At 33.1% G+C, this 9,497-nt stretch overlaps 1 protein-coding gene across 2 annotated transcripts in view; it reads right to left on the reverse strand.

Annotated features, from left to right (window-relative positions):
• Positions 1-7,141: 7,141 nt before the first annotated feature.
• Positions 7,142-9,497, reverse strand: part of Rbp6 (RNA-binding protein 6) — a 786,239-nt gene continuing 783,883 nt past the window's right edge. The window contains exons 13-15 of one of the 2 annotated variants that reach the window (XM_018509680.1): positions 9,375-9,490; positions 8,103-8,167; positions 7,142-7,678 (exon numbers count right to left, since the gene is read on the reverse strand). In XM_018509680.1, the coding sequence (XP_018365182.1) occupies positions 8,126-8,167; positions 9,375-9,490 (158 nt within the window). In that variant the 3' untranslated portion in view covers positions 7,142-7,678; positions 8,103-8,125. The remainder of the gene's footprint in view (positions 7,679-8,102; positions 8,168-9,374; positions 9,491-9,497) is intronic. The other variant, XM_018509673.1, reaches the window with a different exon arrangement.

The raw sequence follows: 9,497 nt of genomic DNA on the forward strand, positions 1-9,497 counted from the left end.
CTCTCTCTCTGTCCCCCTCTCTCCCTCCCCCTCCCTCTCTTTCTCTCTGTCCCTAATTCTGTATTTCTCTTATTTCTCTTCACCCTTTTCTTTATGTCATCTTATTTATATATTACGATCGCGTCTTTTTCTAATTAATAATTGATCGTAGATTTTTTCGAATATGTATACATTTATATATATATATATAGATATAATTTAAATATATATATAATTCTTTCTCTTTTCCAGGAGAGAGGTTGCCGGAAGAACTCCAATCGCCTTAAAGTCGCATTTTATTAGTGAGTGTATGTATTTCAGTATATTAATATTATGAAATTATACGCGAAAATTGCAATTTGCAGAATGCGTAAACCGATGTATGGCGAGAAAGACGAAATGAATAGAGAAATTAAAATATGCTGTATTTATATTATACTTATGTTTAAGAGAGAATTAGAATACTATGAAGAAATTATTTAAACAGATTTTAAACTGTAATCTTATATAAGGATATAATTGATCTGAGTAGGTTTACTATTTGTTTTCTAATAAATGATTGCCTTTTCACAAATGGCGGTATATGCAAGAAGATTAATATATATATCTAAATCAATAATTTATCCATCCAGTAAGAAATAAACATTTTGGAACATTTCAATAACGTTGTAACGTTGCTACAATGTTGCTGAAATAATTCAAAATGTTTCTTGCTTACTGGGTAATTTCCTTCACAGTATTCTGTTTTCATCAAACAGTCATATCTGGTGAAATGTTCAATAAAATACGCATCTCTTTCTTTTTCAAAATTGCTGATTACGATTTCTCAAGGGTATCTTTTCTTGCAATTGATTGGCAGTAATAAATAATTCGATGATTTTATTCACAAAGTTAACAATTCCATAATTATATAGGAATATAATGATTTATGATTATTTGACTATGATTATTACATCTGATCTGATTATTTCAATAACGTCAAAATAATAAAATTACTAATCTTTTATGTGTAAAAGTGAATAAAAAAATTAAATAAAATACAAAATTACTTATATTCATTTTGTTTAATATTTAAAACAAATATTGTAATATTCTGATAATATTATATAACAATAACGATTTACAAATGTTATTTTAAAAAGTTTATGAAATGATATACGATATTATCCACGGTATGAAGAATTATGATTAGTTATTCACTTTGACAGAAAATTTAAGATATTTAATAAAAAATTTTAAATATTTAAAATATCAAGTTATTTTTCAAAATTAAAATAAATTAATAGTGTTTGTAATAAATTACTATAGAGTTGTAATTGAATTTTTTAAAGCAGCTTGAGAGAGTTAAGTTTGAAAGTTTTAAACTGTTTTAAATTTTAAGAAAATGTTAAGTTGTATTGTTGACTCCTTGAACTAGATCATCGAACCACAATTTATTTCTCTTGATCTCAATTCAGTCCAATTTACATTATATTATATGGCAGATCGTATTAGTATCTACGGGGAAAGAAGTAAATACAAAATTTAAAAAGAGAGAAAACATAATAAGATTTACGATATTTTGTGAAAAAATTTTAGTTGGTCAAGTATAAAACTTCATAATTCTAATTTGTTGGATCGAGAATAAAATGAATTTTTTTAGGCCGAAATCCATTCTGAACATTAAATTGTTGATCATCGGTTAAACATTCCGCAAACGAAAGGCTTGGAATTCTCTCGGCCTTCTTTCTCTTCCCAATCACGAAAATTACGACTTATACACTTGACTGTTACCCTTTTTCTCTATTTTGCTTTTGTCTTTCTCTAGCTTTTCTCTTATCTTTTAAATATATTTTATTTGTGTCTTCTTTACTGCGATCTCGCGCGTCTTTTCTTAAGCCTACGTACGACGAATCTCACGTTTACGCTCTACGTTTTGTTGAGCTGGTGTTATGTCCTTGTTTATATGTATGTGTGTATGTGCACATGTACTTGTATTATAATCTTTACATTTCCCTTATGAAGCTCACCCGTGTAATCCTGTTTCCTTATTTGTTATTGTTCGCAAGGTATGTCGCTGCGGCTATATTGTGTCTCTGCAATCCATCTTTGTTTTAGTTGATTAAAAATAAAATAAAAATAAAATATATGTTAAAAAACATGATAAACATCAAGCGCATTAGAAAAAAGTTTTAGCTCTGGTTTTTATTTTAGAATATTTAGCGCCGAAAGGAAATCGCAAAATAAAATAGAGCACGAGAGAATGACAACACGCGAAAGTATACATCTTCTTAGCTCTACAACGAGAATACCTACTTTTAACTGCGACAATTTATAAACTTTTCTAAAACAATTGATATAAATTCAAGATTTACATACATATACATAATTAATCGTATATACAGTATATAAATTAATCATTTAATAATTAGTAAATTATTTTTAACGGCAATTAAATAGACATGGCTCGGGAAAATATGTAATCAATAACCACTAATCATAATTGAATATGAAACCAAAATATATATTAATAGAGAAAATATATTTGATTAACAAATTTAATATAATTTTGGTATGTACAATTTATTTGCATATGTTGATAACTTAATATATCATCGTAATAGCCGTTAAAAAACTGTTTAAATTCCACTTGTGAACACATTTCATTTATTATGTGACGAATGTATTGCATTCGATTTAAAATATAGATTTATTGGCTCTTATTCTTCAGTTTTTACTGTTTCAAATCAGTCAATGGAGAAAAGTAATGTTACAGTCACAAATTATCACAATTTTACAGCACGTTAATCTTCTTTTTCTTACGATAATGACCGATATTTTTATTCTAGCAATCAAGATTTGAATCTTCCATTCTTGTAAGTAAATGAAAGATATTTTGAATCTACCTTTTTTTGATACTTTGTTCATTACTTTCAAAATCTAAAATATACACTAACTTTCGTGTTTATAAAAAAATGGCTTTTATTAAATAATAATTATTTCAACAAAGGAAATTTCATTTATACTTTTGATTAAAAAAGGCAATTGTTCGGATAAAGTTGATCGCTTTTTTATATCTTCTTATGCAATATGCCTATTTTGAACATTTGTTTGAAAATATCACGCTCCCTTTCATATTTTAGCATTTTCTGGGCTATAACGGGATAGCATCATTTTGTTTTGTTCACAAGAGGATAGGCGGTGTACAAAACGTTGGTGACACACGCGATCGCAGTTTGCCCACTTTGTCTCTTTTCCCAGTCTCAATATATTGTTTTTTTTTTTATATCTTCAAACGAACCGAGTTTTACGTCGCGCGCATAATTTAGGAACTTAAGAATACTGTCACTTCTTGTCGGTATACTTTAATCTCCGCCATCTTGTCGCTGTACGTCTCTTTGTGGTCATGAAAAAGTATTGCTAACGTTCTTTAAGAATTGACTCGTTTTACACGCATTATTATTAATTCTTCTCTTTCCTTGCGTGCACGTTCATCGAAAGAAACAAAATGACTGCCGTTCCACGTGACGCACGTATCCAATTTAATAAAATTATTTCTCTTTTTCTCTCTCTCTTTTTTTTGTTTACCCTGTTGTTTAATGCAATAATAATAACAGCACGCATATAATAATCGCGTATATAATCGTCGTTTATATAATTATAATTCATCGATCGACGCTCTTTCTTGCGAATTTAATTATAGTAATGATAATATGTAATAAGGAACCATTTATTCTGCGATATCAACGAAACGCGAATGTCCCAGTCGTATAAATTACGCGCATAATTTATTAGGGGCGATGTGGCCCTTGTCACCAGAAAGAAGGGAGGAATTTCTCGTAAATCCTCTGCCAATGCGATGAGACCTTTCGCACTCGTACATTATGTATTTTTAACGCACTGCCATTGTACTATAATAACGGCTGTATGAGATTTCTTTTTATGCGTGCAATTTTTGTTTTAAAAATAACAAAATTTAATACGTTTACAGATAACGTGGAAGAATCTATAATTTTCCATCAAGGTTCGTTCTTAGAATCCAGTGACATTTTGTCAGTTACCGTTATAAAATGATTTGTATTATTGCGATTTATATGTTACAAAATAATGCACGCATAATAAAAATTCAAATAGTTGTATCAACGTCGATTATCACATTAATCGAGATAAACATGAAATTTCCTCTCCTTGTCTATATTATGTAATTAGAAGTTTAATCTGGAAGATGATATTAAACCGATAACTCAGAGTTAATTGAACGAGACCGTTGATGCAACTTGCAATTAGCCTATGAATGTTAGTAATTAACTCGATGATGATAGCCATCCATTGAAATGGACCTTATCGTCCGGTTATTTAAAGAAATAACACTACATGTCGATCACTCTTAATCGTCCGGGAAGCTCTCATGTGACTTGAATAATCATTTCTATTCTCACGCTAATTGAAATTCCTCTCGTCTTTCCGCGCAATATCATAAGGTCACGACAAAGTTAACCTAAACTTCAATTACCAATAATCCATTAGAATCTATCCAATCTTCACTCATTCACTCACCAATTGGATTGCGTTATACAATATAAGTTAAGTGATATTATCTGAAAGAAGGAGGAGTGATCACAAGTTAGAATACGGGAAAACGACTTCAGAATGTAACATTTAGACTGAAGCATCATTTTATTTGTTTTATTTGTTTTCTGCATTATATATTAATTGTATAACGTAGTTCAATTGAGATTTGGATCTGAAAAAGAGCCTACCTCTCGTTTACGTCGAGTGGGGATCTTGGGACTCTCCTAATATCCGAAATATTATTGGAAGCGCGATGGGACGCAACATCCGATGTCCAGCCATATTTGCGATATATAGATTATAATATAATATTCACTCTCACGTTTATGTCTTTCCTCGCTAGCCCATTTTAGTCCCTATATCTAATCGCGGCCGCAATTAACGGTTACGCATTTTAATCCTAATGGGTAACTCTTTCGCACTCTCTCATGCACGCTCTTATCGTCTTTCTCCCTATTCCTTTCGCGCTCGGTCTTTCTCTCATATAACTTTAGGTTTTTATTTCTCTTTTTTTTTCCTTTCTCCTTCGATCGTCCTCCCGTTAAATTAGCGTTTGAAGCGCATTGTCGACCGATGCTTCGTATATCGCGGACGAAGATTACGCGATATTTTTCTATGTATATGTATATTTTATATACTACCCCTTTTCTCAACTCGATCCTTTACCGATCGTTTGATCTCCCGCTGTATGAATCTTAAGTTTGCACCTATACGTTGGTTATCACCGACGCTGGTTAACTAAATTTCTTTGCTCGTCGGTGTGTTGTAAGTGGAACTATAATCTAATGAAGAATCATATGAATCTCTAGACTCACACGCCAATCAGAGCTAGTTAAGCCAGACTATCGGTGTAACTCAGCCTTAGACGATTAGACGTCGGGGATGTGGAGGGTGTGTTACAGCTTTTGCGTGTACGCGTGTGCGTGAGTGTTTGTGTGACGCGTGTCGCGGTTATTTGCCGCTGAAAAAAAACTCGTATCTTCTTTCTCTTTGATCGCATCGGCTCGTCTATAGGGTCATGCATATACGGCATTATTTTAAATTAATTATATGGTAATTTGCGTATGATACGCGTAATATACGTGTATATATATATATATATATATATGTATATAACGAGGGTTACTGCACGTAATCGGTTTTAAAGCTATACAGCGGCCGATTAGAGTCATAACAGTCATTGTCCGGCGCTTTCGGAAGCTCCAAATGGAACTTTGAAGTGAACGTTCGGTATTAGTCAGAATTACAGAGTAGTATAAATCAACGTCATTTACACATCCTGATTTTTTTTCTATTTTAAATTACTGTCCAGTGACTTCGTCGTAATGTAGTTTAAGTATTTCTAATATAATAAAGGAATTGTAACTTTTCAAAACTACTTAAATTGTCATAAAACACAGTATTCTTTTGAAGTTTGTAGTATATCATAGTCATCACACAGTAATCATCAGAAAACACGGTCGCATCTCGGCATTAAAGAGTACTCAAATACTCATGACCGTGTATCTGTACGGCGAGTTGCGAGCATCCGAGATTATCGGATCTTAATAACAGCTGAATAAATAATAAAGTTTTGAGTAGGCTCATAACTTGAATAACTTGAGTTTAAATTATATTTCTATAAACGCGCGCGTACATCAAAAACATTTACGTTAACTATTGGAATATAAATAGCGGATTTCGCCGGTGAAATGTAGCTAGAGAACGTCCACTATTCTGTGATCCTAACAATATCATCCACTACTGTTCCTTCTTTCTGGAAGTCTTCCGATGTTGCGCATCTCATCGTTTGCCTCGTTGGCTCGAAATTCGACGGCAGCTCTCTCGCGCGTGTCTCTCTTCCATCTTCCCACAAATATAATGCTAACAGCGTGACATCAAGTATGTAACACGCCTATGTAACTCCCTCACTCGCCTGCCGCTACATCTTTCTGCATTATTTCGTTGCGCACCCGGGAAAGTAGTACTGCGACAGGGCAGGAGAGAAGCACCGTTCCGCCATTTAGCCAGCGAAAAGGCACGTTGGGAGAGAAGAAGGAGCTTGAATCTGCATGTACAGACGTAGAGAAAGGGCAGCAAAAAGGATCGCTTGATTTATCCGCTCTACTTTTTCATCTACTTTCATCCCTCTTCTCCTTTTCTCTCTTCTCCGCGTCATCGTACCTCTCTCGGCCGCCATTAAACTCTTCAACCCTTCCCGCGCATACGATTAAAACTTGAAAGCCCAGAAACAAAGTCTTTCCCAGGTGTGAACGCGCGTATGTGCCTATCATTATATATAATGTACGTGGGCACGCGTGGTGCACGGCGCTCGTTAATAATTGCAATCGCCAATAATCATGTAATAATTAATAATTATTATTAATATTCGTGAGAGTTGGTATCTCTTCTGTTTCTTTAACTGCCTTAAATACTAGAGGTCATACGTTACCGTCTATAATAATTATCAATTATTTATATATTTATATATATATATATATGTGTGTATATATATATATTTATATCTTTATATATATACTATTTATATATATATTCTAGTCTTAACCGCTTAAATATTTAGCAATTAATAATATTAATTTAATTTATTATTATTATATTATTATTTCTTTTATTAATGTCGGAGAACGGGCTGGCGTCAATACGCAGTTTCGGCCATAACTAGCCTATTGCAGCGCGCGTTGTTACCTCTTCCTGTTTCTGTCTGACGGTCGGTCTTCCTGTCGCTTTTCTCGTCTTTTTCCTCTGGCCTACTCTGGACGTCTTCCCCGTTGCGCGTCAGTTTTTTTCCCTTACTCATCAACAGGATTAATTTTCTTCTCTCTATCTATAGTTGCATCCAACTGGATTCGACTAATACTCTAAATTCTTTCTTAATGCATTATTGCATATTCGCGTAATATTACATCCGGTTATTTACAATCCGGATTTCGAAGTTGCATCGATTGGATCTTATTTAATAGTTGCCTTCTGTTCGACATTATCCGTTTTTTAATATATTGCAACTTTTGATCATTATTTATATCTTTATATCTATACAGTAGGCGTGTTATTTTTTCGTCCAGAGATCATCCACTGTTTAGCTGCCTCAAATCGTCCGTGTTGCTTATTATATCAGGCGACCGTGCTGCGTTCTGCCGTCTCGTCCATCCTGACGAAAAAGAATTAAAAGTTCAACAAGTTAAAATTTGCATTCAGAAAAAAGCGATCACCAGTTTAGACTCATACAATCCGACGTAAAATAAAGAGGGACCTAAAATTTCTTTCTAAAGATATATCTGAATTTTGTGAGTGTCTTTTTTTGGATGTGTAAAAATGAAGGATTGTCTTTTTTTATATACGAATCGTTAAAAAAATAGGATTTATTTTATCGTTCAGTGTCTTTTTTTTGTTATTGTTTCAAATAGAATTGTTTCCCATCAAGATAATATTATATCAAAAGTTTGTAAGATGGGAGGAAAAACTAAACTATTTAGCATGTTGTAAACAGTAATGTTAATAAACGTTCTTAATAAATTTACCTCGACATAAAACGTAAATACAACTCGACAAAATATTGTCGATAGCACACATACCTGTTATTAGGTCTTAACAAGGCTCAATGGTAGCCATTAGTGAACGCCGCTGGTATTAGAGGACCCTGGAACAATACAATATATCGGTCTCATCAACCTTCCCATAAAAATAATGATTATTACACAAGGGTGAGCATAAAGATAAACCTTTACGTTTGCCTGCATATCTAAAATTGCAGCGTGCAATTGCGGTACTTGGCCTTTGAGGTTGTAAAATCTTTTTTTCTTTTTTGCTGTTTCTCAAAATTCCATAATATATATAGATAATAATAAGTGACAAAAATGCAAAGGATAATACGCGAAGTGATGTTACATGGGTAGAGTCTTGGGTATATTAAATATATTGATATTGCAAAGAATGGATTAGATAAATATTAAATTTATTTTCGATACAAGCCAATGTAATAATTGTCATACTATACCTGACGGACCAGAGATGTATTCAGAAAATATAGAATCAGAATATAGAATGTATAAAGCGTATATAATATGTACATAGAAGCAATCTTCTTTTGTGAGATTGATAACCGGTTGCATTAAATATAATATATGTTCGCAAGAAGATATGGTATCTCCACATTTGCTTGTTATAAATGCATAAAGCTGATGAAATTGCAATATGGAACGAAGCGATAAAGAGCTTGGTCGAGGGTCAAATAATTCTTTAATTTTGCAATATTTTATTACATTAGTGTAAAATTCATTTCAATTTTTTGCATGCGATATGAATGTTTAAAGAAAAAAAATACGAATGTACATTTTTGCATCAAATTTATCTGGATAATTTGTTTGTTTTATCAGTCGCAAATATTTGTTGAGAAACGTTTAAATATCGAGAATATACTTGATCTTTTGTATTTATTATAATTAAAATGCGACGTAAAAACTTTCTTTAATTAGCTTTTTTTCATAATTGTTTCCAACTGTTACTTTCTCCGATATCTTTCGATATTTAACCTCGTATCTGTTAATTAAAATGTGAAATTTTATTTAGTTGATGAAATTCAATTAATGAAACTTGTGAGGGGAACAATTCACTTGTTGTGGATGCAACAAGAGCTGTCGTGCAGCTTACGATGTTAGCGATAGAACAATAAAAATTAAAAGTGAGTAAATCATGTACGATATAATATCAGAAATCATGTCAGATATAAAATACGGAAGTATGAGATTATCGAAAATTCGACTAGGCCTCTTTGATCCTTTCGTTCCATTTAATTATCGGGAGGGGCCCGATACGGTGAAGAAAGAGGGAGCATTAAGTGGACTTACGGGACTGTAGTTGAGCGGGGCGCGGGATACGGCGATCGCGGGGAACGCGGTCGTGGGGGGCTGCGGGCTAGCTGCGGCCTGGACGTAGCTTGCGACTGCGGAATCCGCGGCTGCGGCTGCTGC

This window comes from Trachymyrmex cornetzi, unplaced genomic scaffold (assembly GCF_001594075.2).
Source record: "Trachymyrmex cornetzi isolate Tcor2-1 unplaced genomic scaffold, Tcor1.1 scaffold11, whole genome shotgun sequence".
Classification (NCBI taxonomy): domain Eukaryota; kingdom Metazoa; phylum Arthropoda; class Insecta; order Hymenoptera; family Formicidae; genus Trachymyrmex; species Trachymyrmex cornetzi.